General features: G+C 37.6%; 1 protein-coding gene across 1 annotated transcript; it reads right to left on the bottom strand.

Moving 5' to 3' along the window:
• Positions 1-1,142: 1,142 nt before the first annotated feature.
• PRRC1 (proline rich coiled-coil 1) lies at positions 1,143-21,153 on the bottom strand (the record flags this gene model as incomplete). Its single annotated transcript, XM_079548029.1, has 8 exons — positions 1,143-1,352; positions 4,747-4,849; positions 7,107-7,210; positions 8,235-8,398; positions 13,229-13,331; positions 15,682-15,845; positions 17,050-17,433; positions 21,057-21,153. 8 exons carry the CDS (start codon positions 21,151-21,153, stop codon positions 1,143-1,145), a joined length of 1,329 nt encoding a protein of 442 aa, XP_079404155.1.
• Positions 21,154-23,064: the final 1,911 nt, after the last annotated feature.

The following is a 23,064-nucleotide window of genomic DNA, read 5'->3' as shown; positions in this document are numbered from 1 at the left end:
TAAAAGCAAAAGAATACAAGCTAAAAAACTGTTTAAGGCAAACAAAGTATTTATTTATTCTTTGTTTCTTAAAAAAAGTATTATTAACAAAATATTTTCTTCACAATTACTTCCATATTTCTGAATAAAGATTTCAGATTGTGTGAGCATGGAGAGAAGATATTCTTAGCCATGAAAAAAAAATCAGACAAGACCAGAAACTTTTATAAAAAACAGCCCATGACAACAAGAATGCCTTTAAGACTTACAAACGTATACAAAATGCAGGATAACAAAGCAAGAGATATACATCCCACCATTTTCTAGATCAAATTGTTGACAATTGTAACTCGATAGAGGAAACTAAATAATTTCACGTGTATATGGTATCTGATCTAAAAGCCACAGAAGCAACAATAAATCTGCGTTTTAGCTGGAGATGGATCGCATCTCCGCTACAGAAAAGCTATACATAAAAGAAAAAAAAGATAAAACGAGGGAAAAGAAAGAAGAAGTTGCAGTTTGGAAAATTGTATTTCAAAAATTCATTAGTCCAGACTTCAACCACCTGGGCATGGACTTGTGCTCTTCAGCAATTTACTGTTACATGTTATCAGAACTAGGCAGCTTCAGTCCTGAGAACTTAGTTAAGTACACCAAGCCTTGGTGGTGTGTGAAGTGTACCACGTAAGCACAGGCCTTATGGAAACATCCACCACAGAAGTTGCCTCCCTACACTGAAACGCACGTACAACATACATATTATGCTGCCAACATGTTTATATTACTAAGAAAAGTAGCTAAACAACAATCCCCATCTTTAGAAAAAGTTACCGAGTAACTAAAATATTAAACATCACACCAAATGCCTTTTAAGGTGTCAAGTAATAGCACATTCCACTTTATAAACTGTTACACTATTATCCTAGTTATAAATACGCTTGCTCTGATTTCCTCTTTTATGAATCATACTGGAAATCACACAGTTATCAAAAACTGGAATTACTCATTTCCGGAAACAACCTTCACTTCTCAAAAAGTAAAATACAGTTTACAAGTAGATTATAAATCTGTGCTGTATCCCCACTTAGAATCAGAATATGTAACTTTTACAATTCCAGGATTAAAACCAGTATTCTTTATTGTCACGGATCAATCTTCTTTCAAACGGTCCGAGGTGGCAAATGTTGTTTGTACATCCCAGCTAGAGCCTTGGCTGCACTGTAGATCATCTGCCGGCGGGACATGCCAGTGAACACCACGTGCCAATCAGTCCTGTTGACGTTCAGTAGGTTCTTCTCAATCACTTCACCCACTGTCACCAACAGGCCCGACCATCTCAGGTTGTAGTCCTGAGGCGTGAGACTCTTAGCCTGTATGACATTTTGAGAAGTGGTTATTCAGAGTATGAAATCAGAACTTTTATTTCTATCTTCACCACTACCAACTTTCGGAAGTATCCTTCTCACGTCACCAGGATCACATGGCAAATAAAAGAATATCAGAATCCACATTTCATACTGCCCCATAATTTAGAACGCTAATTAAAAAAGTAACTGCTACCCTCCCAAGATGGATAAATTGTCCCCTTCAAAAGAGAAAAGTAACAAGACACCAGAGTCTGGCAGAAAATGAGTACAGAGCTATACACGAGATCACCAAGGGAGCACATTCTGTAATTCCCTGATGCAGAAGAAAAACAGCAGTGTAAGCATCACCACCTTTATCTCTTCTCATGCTCATCCCAGGCACCGACCTCTGGCCACTCTCGTATATAAAGATGAGTAGGCTTCCAGCCTCAGTAAGACTCTTCTGAATATTATTTATTTCTTCACAGAATTGCACTGCTGGCCAATTTCTTCATACAGATTTTCTCTGACAAATAACCGACTTATTTTTACAGTGTTTCCACTGTATGTACAGCAGACTAAAGTTCATTTACTGCCTTGTACAATAACAGCATATGTAAGTCTGTAAGAATGTCCACTCTGTTCCAATATGGAAATAATCTGTTACCGAAAAGCACACAAGAGGCAGACTCCTCTGAAAGGGAAAAGTAAATTCAATACTTGTTCTAATTAGTCAGAACATACTGTCAGTAAAAAGTAAACGATCTACCTGGAAGTAGGCAATGAATATCTAATTACACTATCTCCATTATGGTCCACATAATAGTCTAACTCTGAAAAGTTACATTCTTTGTGGATTCTGTATAGATGCTTTTATCACTGTTCCCATTACTTAAAAGAATAAAACACACCATCAGTGAAAATTATGAGGAACGTAACTGCTTTTCTTATTCCTAATATTCAATCTTTTGTACTGCGAAAAACAAATAACATTTATCATCTAAAGCATGTTTCTCCTCTGTTCTTAGTCATAAACACAATTATAAAATGACTTTTTTTCCCTTTGCCATTTAGATTTTATTTAAAGATATTGTACTGGATTTATACAAAAGTTTCTTGCACAACCCTGAGAGAAACATTGATTCTAGAAGATGCATAACAGGAATAAAGGTAACAAACACGTATGCTGAAGGCAAAAAATCAAAAGATCAACGATTTGCCATGCGTTATGAATAAATTAATTTAATTATAATTTTTTACTAGTCTTGCTAGTACAAGTCTTAAGGTACACATCTGGGGATCCCAGCAAAAGAAGAACATGGACTTGTTAGAGAGGGTCTAGAAGAGATCATGAGGATGATAAGAGGGCTGGAGCACCTTCTCATCAAGACAGGCTGAGGGAGCTGGGCTTGTTCAGCCTTGAGAGGAGAAGGCTTTGGGGAGACCTCATTGTGGCCTTCAAATACACAACGGGGGTTTATAAAAAGGGAGATTGAGTTCTATGTAGTCTAATGGTGGTAGGACAAGGCAGAATGGTTTTATACTACAAAAGGGGAGATTTAGATTAGATATTACAAAGGAATCCTTTCCTCAGAGGGCGGTGAGGCCCTGGCACAGCTGCCCAGAGAAGCTGTGGTGCCCCATCCCTGGAGGCACTGAAGGCCAGGTTGGATGGGGCCCTGGGCAGCTGAGCTGGGATGGGCAGCCCTGCCCACGGCACGGGCTGGGTGGGCTTTAAGGTCCTTTCCAACACAAAACATTCTGTGATTCTATGAAAAAATTACTCTGAAACTCAATCCATTAAGAACTGCTTTTAAATAACAAAATATATTCTACAAAACAAAAGCAAATGTCAGCTGTGTTCTATCTTAAAAAATTGCTTAATTCATATCAACGATCCGTAGACTTGTGACAATTTATGCAGTAACTTCACACAGCTGTGCTTATTTTCAGATAGGCAAATACAACTTCACTGAGGTAAGTGAGCACTGATTAGAAATTTTTCTGAAGCTTCATGTCTTTCTACACCCCTTCTGAGGATACTGTGGAAAACTAGAGCAGTATTTCTTCTGCTGTTACTCATCAGCTTCTCATAGTTCTAACATCTCTGAAAAATAAGAACTAAAGCCAATCAAATAAATGATCACTCTACTGGAATTGGTATGACCAAACAAACAAAGAAGAACAATTGCTATCTGTTTTCTCTAAACAGTCCCCATGGATCAAACACTAAACAGGTGTGGGTTTTTTGTTTTGTTTTTTTAATTCTTCACAGAACCAGTAAAAATAAATTTCAGAAGTAATGTATGGCTCATATCTGTCAGGCAACATGCAGTGGGCAAAGTCTGGAGTAATTCCTAGTGCAAGTCCAGGAAACCTAAGTGATCTCATGAAAAAATGCTACTGCTGGTATTTAAAAATTACAGTGCTAGCTTATTTTCACAACAGGATGAAACACAATTTTTCCAAGACTTCCATCTTTATATTCCAGAAAATTCAAACCTTTGTCAGAACAGCACAGGCCAAACAGGATATCTGACTTGCTTTTTAGGTATGACTCTGTTTGCTCACAGTGGCATCAAGCTCGTGCACAATTCTAGAGACGTATCTACCAGGCATGAGTTCTAGGAACACTAGCTAATACAGTATGCTATCAGTTTGCTGGTAATAAACCACCTAATAGCTAGGTATTATGAACACTTATTAAAAGCTGAGTCATCTCAGCTCATGCCTAAATGGAATGTTAGCTATTTCACTGAGTTGATAAAACGTGCCTGTGTCCACAATTCACTATTGCATAATTTTGCTGAGATTAGATGAAACTCAAAAACTTCTGCGAAGTAAGTTAAAAAACAAAAAGGAAAGCACATCTTTTGGGTGGGTAAGAGCGCTTACCACATGCACCTGGTGCACTTGTTTAGTGCATCATTTGAGCTGCAAAGCTTTCCCTTCTCATCTGAGGAAGTGAGAGTATCCTTATTTTATCTATTTAAAGATTGGTAAGGTTTATTTTCAGTCACTGAGCCAGAGAGATGGAAGTAGAACAATGATAAAACTATATTCCATTTTGGAGGGATTATTTCTTCTTGAGTAATTTTTTTTGCTATTATTTCCTATCAGTTAATTTCTTTTCAGAATTCTTTTTGATTAATAGAAAAGTAAAACTAATACTTCCATACACCAAATTATGCAGAATGAGACTCCCAAACAAAGCTTTCTTTGCCACAAAAGACTAAACACCTCAGGTAGTACATACACATGACTTAGAAGCATGTTTTATCTTCATTTCATAAACTAAAAGATTTAAGTGGAGCAACAGTAAGAACTGACATCATAAAGGTGATTAAAATTGAAGTCTTATGTCTGAACTGTGAATCTACCATTGGTTTAAAGAAAATAATAATCTGAATAATCTCACCTGCTGAACATATTGTAGAGGAACTGGTGTTGCCTGGGTAAAAGCTTCCAGATGAATTCCATGAACCGGGTCCTCAATAATCAGACATCCGATGTCAAACCACCTGCAATAACATGCAAGTTATTTCACACTTGAGTACTGAAAATCACTCAGTTTAAAAGCATGTTAATACTCAAATTACACCTCAGCTATTTAATAAACTCTACTGCACAGGTATTTGTAATAAAGTTTCATGAAGATCTTGTAATTTTAAAGTAAAATTAGTATAAATCATTTTTATTCATATGTAATTACAATCCATGTGTGTAGATGGGAAATATTAAGACAACTAGAAAGTAGGGAGAGTGGGGGATGCAAGTTATATTATTTTGGACATTTTTGACACAGTCCTTGCAAGAGTGCTTCTCATTACTTTAGCCTTCCCTAACAATTAAAAACCTGATTTCTCATTCACGATGTGTATTTAGAAGACTGTTCTGGTATGTCTAACCTTTCTATGAACATTTATGTTATTTAGTCACAGGAACAGCTTGGCATCACTCTGAAAAAATGGTAGTGGTTATTGAAGCAGTACCCAAAATATTTCTGTATCTAGCTTACAAAACATTAAATCATTTCTCCCTGTCAACAAATTGACAACACTGATAAGATCCAAACAAAACCAGAGCAATGCATCAATGACTCACTGTATACAATTCCCAAAACAGTTGTACAGTTGAGATACCAGTGCAGAAACACTCCGGGAAAGCAAAAACACAAAAGCACTGCCAAGAATCACAGAAGAGTTAGAAAGCAAAATACTGCAGTCACTGTTTTATGTGTATAACTTGTATTTTATCCTCTAAAGAGTGGGAAGCAATAATCTTGCTCTTCTGAATAGAAACACAAGACTCCAATTTTAAGAAATGACTGGCAGTCACAACAGCTAAATGTCAGAACAAGAGCGTAGTGGAGCAAATGAGGAAGAAATGCTTCACCCCCACCCTCTTTTATAGGGGGAAACAGCACCGGAATGCACTTCTGATAGAGCACTACTCCTGCCTGCAACTATGAAAGACAGTTGAGACAGCTTCATTGTTAAAGTGCTCTCAATTTATAAAGTAGTTTGAATGTGAAGGGAAACATAACAGAAGAAGAACACTGCAATATTTTCTGCAAATAGTATCCAGCATACGCAGTTGGAAGGGAAGTAATGTCTTTCTGCTCTCTCAATGATTATGACCTATCATTTAACTGCAGAAAAAGTAGGGTCAAAAATAGTTCAAATGTTTTTCATAGCACTGCGCAGGGAAACTTCCAAAATCACCTGTTCAATAAGAATTAAATCGTGTGTTAAGTTATTCTATTTCTACTGTAACTGATATTGAAGACTAAAATGTTTGTGGGGCCTATAAAGCATGGGCAGAAAAGCTAGCATTTCTTTCAATTACTTGCAGTTCTAAGCCAGCTCAATCATGTTGACTACTTTATGAACAAACAAAAAATATCTGACCAAGGAATTAGTAAATTCAAAGGAAGAGAACAGCAATTATTTTGAAAAAGAAATCTGGTTGTCAGAGTTACTCCTTCGTGTACATGATAAAACATCTCAATTGGACTAGATGGAAGTGAACACTAAACAAAAATGAAAATGGTTCCTAATTCTATTTACTGCAGAAAATTCACCATCCATCTTCCACTAAGGATACTAAATGTAACTTTAAAAATGAAGCAAGAGCAGAGAATATTGAAAACGAATGAATCAAGACTCCATCACTTGAAGAAAAACGCAAAGATGGAAAGAGAAAACAACAACAACAACTATTTAATGTTTTGGAAGCTAATTATAAAACTATTAAAAATGACAAAAAGAATGTTATGAAATACAGGTTACAATATACTTGAAAACACAATATTTATATTTGTGGAAAAAAAATCACAAACTGTACATTCTCAATGAAAGGAAAATGATAATCTTGCATCTGAAAAAGTCATATTACTGCAATTGCCAGAACAGCTCCAAATATGCTCTCTGAATAAAATACAATTTCAGAGGAAGAGAGGAGAGCTCAATCACAAAAGTGAGCAAGCTACTACCAAATTCCAGGTTTTACAACAGCTAATTAATTTTGTCAGCTCAGTACTTGTATAGTATGAAAGAAACAGACAACGATTTTGTCTATTCAGCTATCAAGATGTATGGAAAAAAAGCTGAATACCACCACCAAAATAAAGTCTGATAGAGCAGTACTGAACACAGAGTGTCTCCTGTCTTCTGCTGAGATAGGTACTGCTAGTAACTCCTCGTAGGCCATTGCAAGTCTATAAAGAGCATTCTACTTTCTTTTCTCCTCTCATTGGAATATATTTAAATTTCTCACTTGTCAGGAAGTAATTCCTCAATGAAGCTTTCCACTGACACAGCAGGCTGTTTTTCATGTATTACTCCTGTCCGACGCAAGCTGTCTATCCTTTCCTGGGCTCCCTGAAAAGCAAGTCTCTTCAAAAAAAAAGCACAGCACAGTACTTGCAGACAAATGCAAAGAACAGCAACTGAATGTATTTTTCAAGTTAAAATATGAGAGGTTTGAAAAAATAAAACAGCACTGAAAAAATAAATTCAGAATGGAACCCCCAGCAGTTAAAAAAAGTTATAAGACTCATTTGTTATTTTTTTCATGAAAAAGATCTACATTAGCTTTGGAATTCTTTGCATGCTGTAGCTGTAACAAATTTCACTACTAGTTAAAGCATAAACATATATTCCTGTTACTCCCACTGCTGTTTCTGCAGCATAAGATTTGTCTGTTCTGAATCCTTTACCAGGATTGTAAGACTAAAGGAGAACCTGTTACCAAGCCTGTTATCACTCTCAGGCTGCAATGAAAATGCTACCATGACACAGCAGTAGAAATACATAGAGAAAACATGCGGCTTAGTGCTGTTGTGAACACTGCCACATCAGTTAGGAGAGATTACTTCATTATTAATAAGTGAATAATTTTCTTATATTTAAGAAACAGAATGCTAAATAGTTTTTTTGCAGCATTTTTGGTTATTGGTCAGCAGGTGGTTCCACCTATACACCTTATATTTATATTCTGGTATTTTCGAATCTCGTGAAACACTCTTTGTTAACCCTTTCTGCACAGTGAATTCTCATTTTTTAAGGATTATTATTCTTAATTATCCTTATTATTATCTGTTTGGGAAGATTCCTGTAATGTTGATCAAGCTATCTTTCATCTGCTGAATTAATAGGGAGGCAGCCAATGAAATTGTAAGTAGGTTTACAAAACTATTCTTCATCTGCTGTAAGTACATTTACAGCAAGAAATTAAAACTTGTTTCAGCAAGCCACTTCACAAAAATCCAACAATCACAAAAAGCAACGGTTTGCTTACCTTACAAGTTGATCTCCCTTCACGTAGTCAGATTCCTTAAGGTAAATGTTTTTACAATCTCTCTTTTCACTGGAAATGCTTCAGCATTATTACCTATTGACTTACTTTTAAACCTGCAGCATAGCCCACAGGTTGGGGTGCGATGTTAGACGGCGCAGCCTCTCCAGTAACAACAGCCATCCCAAAGACCTCCTGAAAGGCATCTCTAATTGCTGCAACTTTTACTTCCTTATTAGAAGTAACCACTATGTCCAGTTCTCCACCAGTTTCTTTAAAAAAACAAACAAAAACATATTTAGTGTACATATGTATTTCTCTATATTCATATTAAAGCTAGTTCAAATATATCCCACATCTGAAGTGTATGTTTCACTTGGTATTTTCCTTCTCATACATCGCACAAAAGTTCTTTCATGAAGCAGGCATAAAGTAGGAAGAGTTAGATGATGAGCTGAGAGATTTATAGGTTAAAAAACAAACAAAAAAAGAACAATAGGAACTTGGAGATGTTTAGTACCCTGAGAAAAAAAAAAAAAAAGAGACCCTTCAATGACAGCTAATGGATTTAGGACAATAACTCAAAACGTTTATTTCTAAGGATGTTTTGTCATTTTGGGAAGCAGTAAGAAGAGTTGATGTGATATGGAAATTCTTTCTTACGAAAGCAACGAAGAACACAGATTCAGTTAATAGAATCCAGTGAACAACTGTCAAATTTTGTAAACTTTTAAATGATCACATTACTTCCTCCTAGGGTTTGGACTGCAAAATTTTAACACTTTCCTGTTGCTCACCTTCCTCCCCACAACTCTTTTTTAGTTAGTAGCATTTTTAGTTATTAAACATCCATGGATCCAAGAAATTGTTAATACTTCTAAAGAATTTCCATATGAAAAAGATGAGTTCCATGAAGAATAATGAGTTTTCACTAAGCTTTTTTTTTTTTTTAAATAATAAAACAAAACCATTTCATGAATTAAAAGAAATCTAAGAATATTTCTAAAGACTCATGAATTCAGTTGTACCTCACAGCTGTCTATCACAGCTAGGTAATTTTTACTGTCAAACTTAATACATGCAAAAATATCTCAGAAAACTTATCGGCACTTTAACAAGGATTCTTAAAAACAGCTTGAACTTTTTTCAAACACTGCATGTCAGAGTAAGTAAATTGCGTCAGCAAGTTTAAGTGACTGAGATAAACACATGGACAGTATGTCCACATGCATTAAAAGCAACAGGTCAGGACATGCCTTTCTTCATCTTTAGTCCATTGGCTGTGAACGATAATTGAGCCCAAAGGGAACAGACTACAGTGAGTCACCAGCTCTGTGGTCATTTATTAAACAGCACCTCCTGTAGCTTCTGCTCAAACAGAATGTTGGTCTGACACAAATGCTTCAGGGACTGGGGAATCTCTCCCACAAGGAAAGGAGGACAAGCAGCGACTCTTTAGCATAGAGAAGACGAGGCTCACAGGACCTCATTGATGTATACAAATAAATGACAGAAAGGTACAATGGTGACACAGTGAGGCTCTTTTCAGAGGTGTTCAGTGCCAGGACAAGAGGCAATGGGCATAAACTGAAACACTAATGGTTGCTCCTGAACATCAGCAAATTTTTTTCAATGTGTGGGTGAGCAAAGGCACAGGTTACCCAGAGAGGTTGTGGAGCCTCCCTCTTTGGATACCTTCAAAATCCACTGGGACACAGTTCTTGGCACATGGTTCTAATGATCCCTTTTCGAGCTGAGGGTTTGGACAAGAAGACCTCAACAAGTTCCTTCCAACCTAAAATAATCTATGATTTTGTCATCCAAGGGTGCATTTCTTCAACAAGAGCAGCTAATTAATAAAGAAACAGACTTTTAACCTGTCATTACCAAGACCTTGTGACTTAACAAAACCCAGTTAAACTACACCTGAAAGAAAAAAAGAGCAAAGCCCAGTGGTTTTGCTAAACACTGAATTCCACCTCATTACATCTGCTGATGGGTCCACAGTCTTTATCTCAAGCTAAGAAAAAAATCCTAGCTCCACATCACCCCTCCAAAGGAAAAAAGAAAAAAAAAAAAAAAAAAAAAAAAAAAAAAAGCTTGATGCCTAAATTTCAAAGAAAAGAAGAAACAAACATTTTATTCTTTGGCTCATATTACTCAGTAGACTTTGATTACAGGAAATATCTTCGCTTAATGAAGAATTGCCAGAAATGTCAGAATAGTAATACAACGTATATAACTTTTTTTTAGGGTTGGTTGGTAGCTTTCTTGTTTTTTTACATATCCGCTAATTTTACTGAATGGAATTGTATGTACATACCATTGAATTCTGGAGCAGTTAGATTCTAAGCACGGAAAAACAATGACAGTAAATACATTAAGGAATCTATTTTCTCATCGATTTTTTCTTCACAGAAATCAAGCTAAGTAAATGTGCTTTTGCTGAAATTCGTCCTGTTTGCATGCTCCTGGGATAGAAAATCTGCTGATGAGATTTTAAGGCAACTACTGAAAACTATCCCGTAACATATGTAATAAGCTACTGCATACTAGCTTAGGAATAGTAACTAAGAAACTCCTGCTTGTGCTCCACACAAGTATAGATTATGTTCATCACATATCACAAGTATATCCTTGTTCAACACAGATACTACAGAAAAGAAGTAAAGATATTACAGCATTAAATGAAATGAATGAATCTGTCACGCATAACAATAATACAAAAATATGAAAACCCGAAATGTAAGAATTTCATTGATCCAGAGACAGAACTGCCACACCAAGTTGAACTAAAGTCCCTATATACAGGAAATTGCATTGCATCTTTCGTGCTATAAACTGTCAGTTCCACAGAAAATTTAAGATTCCTTGTCCTTTTTTGTCATAAAAATTATGATTTTTATGCTTATAATGTGACAAAACATTTACTATGCAGACAGAAAATTTCCATTCCGTGTGCTTGCCTTAGACTGAGATACTTACAATGAACCAGTGAAATAGTTCAGCCGTTTTCCAGTAAGAGATTAGTGGAGTAGTATTTGTGCATGTGAAAATATTCTTTTAACTAACCTCATCAAGAGGCTTTGGTACTTCCAGTCTTTGGCATGAGGAATCTGAAACTGCTTCAAATTGCAGCAATGAAGTGAGAGCAGAGAGAATGGGGCCTCTTGCTATTGAGGGAAAGACTTCCACTGATTCCAAAATTTTGCTAAGTTTACAAATCTCTGTCCTAATTCCATAAAGTGCAGCTACAAAATAAACGCAGTACAACAAGAATCAAGATTTACGCAGCTACCTTCCTTTCCAACATCCAGAGAACTTTGAGATAACTGCTGAACTTGCTTCCTCTGAGTCTTAGAAGAAAATGAATTATTAAAATGACTTCCTTCTGTACATACTGCTTCTCTGTCCAATGAATACTGTGTCGAAGTACAAAAATGTCATTGCATTCTGACAGATCTCACTAGTGAGCTGCTGGGAGATATTCACTTAGATTTAAGATCATAGAATCACAGAATGGCCTGGGTTGAAAAGGACCACAATGATCATCTAGTTTCAACCCTCTTGCTATGTGCAGGGTCACCAACCACCAGAGCAGGCTGCCCAGAGCCACATCCAGCCTGGCCTTGAATGCCTCCAGGGATGGGGCATCCACAACCTCCTCAGGCAACCATTCCCCCTTCTCCTATCACTGTTCACCTTTGAAATCAGCCATTTCCCCTCCTGTTTATAAGCTCCTTTCAAGCACTGGAAGGCCACAATGAGGTCTCCCTGGAACCTTCTCTTCTCCAGCTAAGCAATCTCAGTTCCCTCAACCTTCCTCACAGCAGAGGTGCTCCCAGCCCTCTGATCATCTTAGTGCCCTCCTCTGGACCTGCTTCAAGAGCTCCACATCTTTCCTGTACTGGGGAGCTGTACAGGCCTGGACGCAGTGCTGCAGATGGGGCCTCACAAGAGCCGAGTAGAGGGGAACAATCACCTCCCTCTCCCTGCTGGCCACTCCTCTTTTAGTGCAGCCCAGAACACAGTTGGCCTTCTGGGCTGTAAGCACACACTGTTGGCTCATGCCCAGCTTCTCATCCACCAGGACCCCCAAGTCCTTCTTCACAGAGCTGCTCTCAAGGAGATCTTCCCCCAATCTGTATAAATACCTGGGATTGCTCTGATCCAAGTGCAGCACCCTGCACTTGGCCTTACTGAACCTCATTAGGTCTTCATGGGCCCACTTCTCCAGCCTATTCAGGTCTCTCTGGATGAAAAAAACCACCATCCTAGCCAAATTATGTCTTCACTTATGTATTTTAATGAAATAGAAACCTTACATCACTTACAATCTACTTTAGAAAAAACAAAAATTACAGAATAACATGAAGTTTCTCCCTCTTAGTAATTCTCAAAGTTCAGTTGAAATATCGTGCTTTTTCTTCCAGGCTCAGCACTCACAAATGCTCCAGGTTTCACTGAACTGTTTTTAAAAATTTTAACTTTCCTACTCATTTGATTCATTTTAAATTTGCTACATTCCCTAAAACAAAAATAAATAAATAAATAAATAAATACTGCCAGTGAAACACATCAAAATTGGAACAAAGTCTCTAGAGTCATATAAATACCTTTATTTTACCAATCTGCCAATCTTTTGACTTGTTTTAATATCAATGTGTAATTTTACAAAAAATTAAAATAGGTGATCCAATAGGATTGATACACAGAATACTTTAATTTAAACTTTGTAACACTTACATAGAGACATATTGGGAGAAAAAAGTATGGAACAAAGAGATTATACAGAAGACCCCGTCACCAATTTTTTTTATTTGTTATTTCCTCACTATTCACAATTTTTATTAAAAGGGCATTACTATGCCAGTAAATGAACTACAGTGAAATACTGAAGCCAAATGAACCTAAAGACACAAGTAAAAGAAACCAATCTCCAGAGTAAGTGATTCATTGGACAATATGCTTGAGAAATCAGTACAATATTCTGCCTTTGAATTAGCATACTGCGTACAGGAACTTCAACTGTGTAAGCAGCATGCTATTAAATTAACCTATTATTTGCATATGTTATGTAATGGCTTGTCACAAATACTTACTGATATATGGAACCATGCCGGGATCCAGTGTTGTGATCATGGACTCCACTGAATGTTTGGTTTTATCCAGAACAGACTTTACCATGGGATTCTCAGCTACACCCTGCATTTAACCAGACAGATTTCCATGTTACGATTACAAAGCAAACAAACAACTCTCTTCAAATCTTGTCTTGCCTTTTTCTTACCACATTTACCTTTTTTAACAACTAGTGTATCTCACTCATCAGTGTGTAATGCTACAGGAGAAGACTATCACTGCACAACTCTTCGGGTACAACATGCACTTGATATGATCTCTACCATCCTCTTCTGCATTAATGCATTTCTCAGATGACTTGAAAAGAAACATCTTCAACAGCAGTAATGGGCAACACACTTGATCTAGTCCTGTTCTGGGACAAGAAGCCCTGAGCATTTAGTGAGGTTGTAGGTTTCCAAAGCTAACTACAGGCATGGTAAGCCCACACAGCTAGATTTAGATTGTGCTAACTTAAGCCAAGGAGGTCTCTTTTCTACCCTTCCTAAAGACAATACGATCTATTTTTGAATCCATTACTAAAAAATATTTCTAGGGCAATTAAGCTGAAAGCTTATAAATAGATTCTAAACAATATGGAAAAAATGCTCTGTACACTCCAGCCAAATCATAGGTGGAGCTGCTGACAAACCTTGAAGATGATTAAATATAAATACATATGCTACCCTATGTCTTGCAAGCAGTCTTAATGATTGTCCGCATCTCTTCACAAGTTTATTTAAAGCCAGGTAAGGTCACAGGGTGAAAAAAAGACAGCAGTGCTGAGTAACTGACAGATAAAGCCCGAAAAACAATTTACTGAAACCTTTTATAAAATTTCTTCAGTAGACTGACTCTTTAAAGTGTAACATTTAAACTGCATATGATTACATTTGCTTCACTACAGGACAAGCATTACACATGGTAGCACTGTGTATGCCTTCTTTTCAACAAGCACTTGCTTAGTATACAAACATATATTTTCACTAAGTCCAGAATCAGAGAAGTTTTAATCATCCCTGAACAACTTTTCCTTAGCGAGGCTTCTTTCCCATAGGTATGAATACTATTTCTTTGTTGCAAGCTTAACAGAGGGAAAACAAAAAAATCACAATCCTACATCTACTGAGATATTACAGAATCACTAATAATTATTAATTTCCTCACATCTCACAGTGAAATAGTTCACTATTGAGTCTCACTATTAAGCAGAACACTAATTCTGGTTACAGAATTTGGTGAAGAAAATTAAACAATTACTCATGCTAGTATAATGGAAGTTTTGGAGCCAGAGCCCACAGCAACTGTTTCTCTGTCAACGCACACAACCCCAGCAACTTTTCTGAATGATAGCATCCATCTGCTGATGTCTAAGTTCTTGTGATTTCTCATTTACCCACAAGATGCCTTCAAGGACAGGACCAGCAATGTTTCTCCCTCAGTTCCCTCACAGTTTGAAAGCTTGAATGTTGTTTTAAAAAGAACTGAGGGAATGCTACGAGATCCTCAGAAACATTTGTAGTAACAAGTTCCAGGTCTGGAGTCAAGACTTCTACAAATACTTGCAGCCTGGCTGCCTAACTAGTAATTATAATATACGGTCCCTACAGATTATCAGGTTCCTGAAAAGCTGGAGTTGTTTCTCCTCCTGTGCAGACTGCCTTTATGGTCACTGGTCTATCACAAAGCAGGGACAAATAATCTACATTTTTCTATCAATGAAGAGCACAAAGTTGTCACAACACTGTGAAATGTAATGCAATTAGATTTGGAATTTCTATCAAGTTGATGCTAAGTCAACAGAAATCCAAACAGATGGAGAATCTTCCATATTGGCAAACTGCAAATACAAATCTCTTGAAAATTCAGGTACTGTCTCAATTGCTCAACAGGTACTCAAGATGTGGGGTGTGGTGATTACATTAGTATCAACTTTGTTTCTGATACACTATACGCCAACCAATCTTGGAACTTATATGTAAGACTGCCATCTTAGACAGATTCAGGGAACTGAAATAGTCTCATCCTATTCCAATCCAACAATCTGTCAATTTTAGATTCTTTTAAGCACTATCTAATTTAAAGGAAATCTGTAAGAAAGGTAAATGATTTGTTAAAAACACCGGAGATAAAAAAAGCACAATAAAGTTAAGACTAGTTCCAGAATAGAAACAAGGTAACTGTAACAAGGTGCTGTAACTATGATGCTAGTTCCTCAGCACTGAATCCAGGATGCATTTCTGCAGTCGTTACTTATTATCCTCCCAGATTTCATCTGATCTTTAGAAAACAAGAGTGCTAACACACTGAGAACATTATGGCTCAATCATAATTAACAATTCCCTAATCTCCGACCTACATACATCTTACTACAGTCAGTAAGAAGTCACAACTCCTTGTGAATGATAACAAATGAAAAAAACAAACAATGTACCTTTATAAACCCCCACAGACCTCCAGCAGGTGCTCCACTCTGGGCAGCAGACACTCTGGGGTCTTCATGCTCCTCAGGAAAAGTGATTGCAGAACCACTTCCCGTTCCAGAAGCCAAAGGTGATGAGAAAGATGCTTGCTGAGTAATAGGATCTGCCAAAACACCTAGCAAGAAGGAGAAATAAAACACAAATGTTCATTTATTTTGCTGTACTATATTTGTTAAAATGCAGCAGCTTGCATTGTTTAATAGGAAATTGTGCAGGAAGAATAAAAGAATACTGGGCAGATTTGCTTCATTTCTTGAAGGTCCCAGAACAATTCTGCTTGTTAAACGTTAGCAGATATAACCACTGTAAACACGTTCAAACAATGTCTACCAATAGTACTGAGAATGCCTGTACATCACATGTAAAATTAAACAACGTTTTTTTTCTTAGCAGGTTAGCTTAATAATGGTACTTTTTATTGTACTCAGATATTCACTAGAGCCCTCTGTAGAGGAAAAAGAGAAATGGGTGTTGCTCTTTGAACAAAGAGACAGGAATGTTCTCATACATAATAAAAAGAGGTAGGAAAATTTCTAACCCTGCACACTGGAAAACAGTAGCAATAGAAAGAGGAGCAAACAACCAAAAATCTTTACATATTTTAAAGAAGACAAAAGAAAAACAATAGAAATATCCAGCATTTTCCAACACAAGAAATCAAGAGTTATTTTTATCTTATATTGCCCAAATGAGAGGTCTTTATAAACATTTGCCTAATACGGACCACTTAAAGGAGATATCACCAGCATCAGTAAAACCATGGCCTGATATCCAACAGCCAAGTTTCCATTCCACTAGCAAAAATGACATCAGTTCAGCAACTACAGCAACCATTTGCATAAAAGATGTTTATTTTTAGCTGTCCTAATGCTATTTAGTGACTGGAAACAAGAAAACAGAAGCTGGTCTCATGGGAAGAGCAGTTTACTACAGATAAATTATATATGAGATTACAGCCTGAGATACTGCTACAATGGCTAGAATTGATTCTCTGTTCGTGTTCAGCTGACTTTCCTGTGCAAGATAACAAAAAACACAGCTCTCAAAAAATGTTTTTTCTGTAAGTCTAGATACTAGTAGAACTCAGCAAAAGGGAACTCTGTTCCAGACCATGTCTGTGTTCTAAAGGCTACTCTCTCTTCTGCCATGTGCAGCTACATTAATTAAATGTAGCTGGAATACAAAGAATTTGAACTTGTAGGACTCTAGCAGAGTGGTGGAAAAAAACACCCAAGAGACCCCTCATTCTGTCTCTCTCATCAATATAAAAGCATACAAATGAAAAGGTAAACAAAAAAAAAACAAAAAAAAAAAGTTACCTGTAACTGGAGGTGCAGAATATGATGGCATCAGTGGGCTTTGTGGTGCTCGACCAGCATGACCTCTGGTAATATCATAGGTTGAAGACAGGGAAAATCCTGAAATGGGTGGACCAGTGGGAGGTACAGAAAGACCAGAACCAGTCGTGGAGCTTAATGGAGGAGGTGTAGAGAACTGGGGCAGAGAGGTACTAAAAGCTGAAGAGGTAACAGGAGCTGGGGCAGGAGCCAGAGGTGGAGCAATAGTAGAAACTGCTGCAGAAGGCACGAATGAAGGTGTAGCTGAAGTCATTATAGGAGGAGGAAGCAGAGCCACTGCAGCTGGCAAAGGTGGAGAGTATGCTGGAGATGATATGCTTGGTGTAGCAAGCGGACTGGATAAAGCTGGGAGAGAGAAGAAGAAAAAAAACATTTTAGAAGTATTAAGCCTTAACCTCACTGATTCAGTTAGAGAATTGGTTAGGTTTTTACAAGCAAGTTTTGAAATCATCTGCTTTTTGCCCTTCCAAGGAAATTTTAGTTCTGCATAAATGTGCAAAAAAACATTGACTTCAATTAATTCCTAGTGACAGTATTATGTAAGCCATCTAGCTTTGCATTACTCTATTTGCCTTAAGCTAGGAAGATGAGCTAGCATTTGTCTACTGAATTAACAGTTGCTGAAGGTTGCCTCAGAAATTTATAGCTAGCACCATTCTTCCTGAAATGTAATATCACTCATCTAAATACTATCAGTATGTACCAGAAACAGTAATTGGGCACACGCACAGTTGGTTTGGGTAGAAAAGGACCTACAGGGTCATTCATTTTCAAAGCCCCTACCACTAGACCAAGCTGCTCAAGTCCCATCCAACCTGGCTTGGAACATCTCCAGGTTGGGGCATTCACAGCTCCTCTGAGCAATCTGTTCCAATGCCTCACCACACTCTAAGTAAAGAATTTCCTCCTAAAAACTAGCCTAAAACTCCCCTCTTTCAGTTTAAAGCCATTACTCTTCCGGTTCATATCAAGCATTTCATTCACCAGAAACCCCAAATGCTTCTCTGCAGGGCTGTTCTCTAAAAGCTCTTGTCCCAGTCTGTATTCAGGTGTGGGATTGCCCTGATCCAGACTGAGTACCTTATACTTGGACTTGTTAAATCTCATCTGGTTCACACAGGCCCACTTTGCAAGCCTGTGAAGCCTGTGAAAAGATGCACAACATCTTTTCCCTCCAACATACTGATCTCACCACTCAGTGTCACCCACAAACTTGCTGAGAGTGCCCTTAATTCCATACTCCATGCATTAAAGACATTAAATAGCAGCAATCTCAATATTAACTCCTGTTACACTGTTGATAACTGGATTCCACTTGGACATCAAGCCACTGACAGCAACTCTTTGAGTGCAGTCATCCCACCAATTATCCACTGAGTGGTCCAGCTATCAAATCCGTGTCTGTTCATTTTAGAGACAAGGATGCTATGTGGGGACAGTATCCCATGCTTTCAATTCAAGCATTAATATACCACATAATACTATTATTAATACTGAATTTTTAGTGAGAAAAATGTGACTGAATAAGCCTCACTACTGTTTAAAATCTTGGTTTAACACTTTGCAATAGACTGATTCAAAGGTCTGGTCTCGTGGTCAGTTTATTCTGACACGTGATTTTAATATCTGTCATAGGTGGAAAAGCTGCTTCACAAAAATACATAGATCCACATGGAGGAAGCACATCACTCACTGTGCTTACTACATTAGGATACTCATTTTCCACTCCCATTCACAATTACACAAAGTTTTTTTTTTGAAATTCAGCTTGTAAATTCATGCAAGTTAATAAGAAACAAACAGAATGTACAATAATGTTGAATTTTTAATATTTTAAGAAAAGGATTCAAAATCCACTCAAAATCCACAAACTCATTCTTTTGAAGATTTTTAAATAAGTTATCAAAGTGTACAGACGTGAGAGTTTGTATAGGCAATATACTTGCATCATTTTCAGCAAAAGCATTACATAATGATGGAAACATTTCCAAACAACCTTTTTTGAAAATATCTGCTAGGTAACACAGTGCTGGCACTGTCATTATGGAACAGGTCAGAAAATTTGTCTTTTTAGAGAAGAAAAATACGCAACTCAGAAAAAACTTCTTTACAGAAAGAGTTGTTAAGCACTGGAATTGGCTCCCCAAGGAGGTGGTTGAGTCACCATCCCTGGATGTGTTTAAAAACCATTTGGATGTGGTGCTCAGGGACATGATTTAGCAGAGGGTTGTTAGAGTTAGGGTAGTATGGTTAGGTTGTGGTTGGACTCGATGATCTTTAAGGTCTTTTCCAACCTGAGCAATTCTATGATTCTATGATTCTAATTCATCTTTAAGCTGAACAACCCTTTAAAGCACTTTGCCACAAAGCAAACATCCGTGTGGTACAAAAGATGTTCATGATAAATCTTCATCTTAAAGTACTGTAAAGATTCTACCATTTAGAAGTTGTTCTTATAAAATTACCTGCATCAGAAACATCCTCTAGCACTTTTTGCATTTCTTGCTCCCCTGCCCAAGGAGGTGGATAATTCACCATTCCTGGAGTTGTTAAAAAAATGTTTAGATGTGATACTAAGGGACATGTGGTTCAGTGGGGTTATACTGGTAGTAGGAGGTTGGCCAACTTCTTAGATCTGACAAACACTCTTATGTGGAGCAGAAGCGTCAGCTCTGTCATTTCTTTGCTGCTCACTGGCAGTCACATAATTAACACTATAATTGATCTGTGATCTCTTCACTGGAATATTTCTAGGCCACATGTCCATTTTGTGAGGGTTAGTTTAGTTAAAACTAGATAGCATAATTCATAAATCCACTAACCCTCACAGACAACACTGCAGTACATGGAAAGTGACCAAGCAAGAGAGGTACTGTTCAAACTGTCTGTGTTAGGGAACATCTACTCTTTCATCAGGACATCTCACAACATGTCACTGACACACAGACCAATCAAGTAAACGCTGCAGGGCTACGGCAAATATTACTCACAAAGTTTGTTTTCTTACTTCACTCAATTGCAGGAACTGGAATGGATAAAAATATGTATCAACAGAAGTTCTAATGATTTCTTCTCACAATGTAGTGGATTGCCTTACACACCCCACAGGGTAAATACACAGCACTCTGGAGGTCACTGCACAAACTAGAAGATGTACCAGAAAAAAAAAGAAATATTTGGTATTCAGAACTTGCTGCTCATTCTTAGGAAAAAAAAAAAAAACAACAGATACAATGCACACATGGTGTATGGGAACTGCTGAGTCATGGCCTGAACTTCTGATCACCTGAGGCGAGCCATGAGTCAGCCAGAGGAGCACAGCTGAAGGCAATTCACCTGTGCTGCCAGAAGGGGTGGAGCCAGGCTGCACCCCTACTAGACCTATTTAAGAGCTGGCTACCAGAGGGGAAGGATCTCTTCTGGAGATTGCCTCTGCTGGTGTTTTGTGAGTGAGACCAGGATATGGGTAAGCCTTCTATTTATTCTCTTTTGTTATCATAGTCTGCTTTGCCTAACTCTCTTGTTTATTTTGTGATTATAACATCCTAATATTCTTTGATTATACACATGGCTTTGATTTCCACCTACAATATTAAAAAATGATTATCCAGGCTTACTACTATTCCCCACCAGAGTGTAAACTTGTTTTTTTAACTCCTTTCTATGTTGATATTCTAATTATACACTGCAGTGTAAGTTACAATTCTTCTGGACTCATATCCTTCAAAAAACTGCAAGTGTACACACGTAACTTCATTAAAAAAAATTCGAGAACAAAAATACGATTAAAATATTCTGTATGTCAAAAAAAATGCCAAACAAGCAGACTTCCATGATTAAAAAATAATTTTAATTCTCCAAATTAGTCCGAAGAGCATCGTAATCATGCTGATTGTGACACATTTTTGGATGAATAGCTGTACTTCAAAACACATGATTAAATGTGATTGCAGAATAAGTTTCTTTACCTAATGAGACAGGCGTAGCAGAGGCAGCAGTAGATCCTGCTGTGCTTGGTGGGGGTGTACCAGGTGGAGTTGTCTCTATTCCGCTCTCTTCCATCATTTTCCTTCAGCTACAAAAACCTGTCAGGAAAAAAAATTTTAAAAAGCATACCTGCAGAAAGGTGTCAAAGACTTTTCCCCTAAAATATGAGGGCCACAACACAGTAAGTTAAGTTATCCTACAGAGAAGGTAATTTAAATTCCAATTCCAGGGGTGGGGGATGGGATATCATATCAAATATCATAGTATTATATATGTATATTAATATCATACCATTCTGATAACAGTAGAGTCACAGAATATCCCAAGTTGGAAAGGACTCATAAGAATCATTGAGTTCAATTCCAGGCTCCACACAGCACCACCCAAAAATCAGGCCATTTAAAGTCAGAAATGAAAGTAAATGAAAAAAAAGTGCTTGTATTTTGAAGGCCAAGTTACGCTGCAATTACTTTGTAGCTCCTCTGAGTAAACCTGCAGATATACTACTTCTAAAAAAGTAAAGCTATATGCTTATTAAAGAAAAAATAAATGGGAGTATGAAGCTACAGATGAAGAAAAGGCAACAGTTAGAAAAGCAATACTTGCATGGTTGCAGAGGCCCTGCTTCCTCCCAGCCCTGGTAAGTTGCACAGCAGCAACATGCACCACTCTCTGAGATAAAATTTCCCAGGGAAATTTTAACAGAAGAAAAATCCTACATAAAGTAATTATATGTATGAAAATTTGAGACACTCAAGCATTTTACACCATATCCACTATTTGAGCAGCTACTGAGAAATGCCAGCTTATTTCCTTAACAATTTGTGGAGGAAAAGGATTAGGTAATGTGATTTAAAAAAAACTCACATACATAAGACTAATTCCACTTGCAAAAATACATTTTCCCTCTTTCTCTCAAAGAAATAAGAACAAAATAGCTTTAAAAAATGAGAACAATTCTTTAACCCACTTAAAAGCCTCTCTTCAGACAGGATGGGCAGGACAGTAATTGGTGGGGTCCTGGCTGTCTGTACAAAATCAGCACACCCGCCTTATCATCCTTTAGAAAGGAACTGCACCCAGCCTTCTGTTAAACTTCACAATGTAGAAGAGTTCATACTGATAACATTCTGCCTTTTAATCAAGTTACATCAGTTTACATTCCCTCCTGTAAAAGCTTTTTTTGTTTGAAGTCATTCTTCTTCCAACTACTCACTGCAAAGCATGAAGGAATTCTCCACTGAGCAACTGATCATTGGCCAAAATCTCCTAGAAACATTTTGTTTTATCAATTCTCTGCTGATCTGCTGCTTAATTTCACCTAGTAACATAGTTCAATATTGTGGCCATGTACAGCGACTGAAAAGGTTCTAGGGAGCCTCTCTTCAAGAGCTCCACGAAGAACTTACAGTTTTAATTCAAACAAATAAAAGTGCTGTTGTTTTCACATTTTCTCTCATTTGTCCACCTCTGTGAGATAGCCAACGACCCACAGATGCAGCATGGCCAGCAGACAGCATGAGGGGGGAGTCCAGTCTGAGAGCTGTAGGACTTGCTTCCCTACCTTGGGCTGTATGGTCCTGAGTACTCACTACTAGGCACTGTCCTCAACCAGATGGATGCCGTCTGAGCAGTACCATCAGAAGCTCACTGCTCTGTTTCCCCTATGCCTGTCCTCTGAGCTAAGTACACAACACAGTCTTCTGTAATTGGTTGGGTGGGAAGGCAAACGAACTCCTTAATCATCACACGTAGCACATAACAACAGCTGCCTGCAATATATTGTTCCCCCCTCCCAATCCTTCACTCTTTTCCTTTTCACCTTCCCAACCCTTTGCCAACCAGAGAACTCTGAAACCTAAATGCTCCCACAGTCTTTTTCTTGTGGCTCATGCATCTCCTCACATTTTCCATCTACTCCTGTTTCCCGAGTCCCTTCTACCCCAAGATACTCTTCTGCACTTGTCTAAGCAGCCTCAAGAGGGAAAC

Source organism: Tetrao urogallus, assembly GCF_951394365.1.
Source record: "Tetrao urogallus genome assembly, chromosome: Z".
NCBI classification, from domain to species: domain Eukaryota; kingdom Metazoa; phylum Chordata; class Aves; order Galliformes; family Phasianidae; genus Tetrao; species Tetrao urogallus.
The sequence above is the reverse complement of the archived record's forward strand: the minus strand, read 5'-3'. Positions and strand labels throughout refer to the sequence as shown.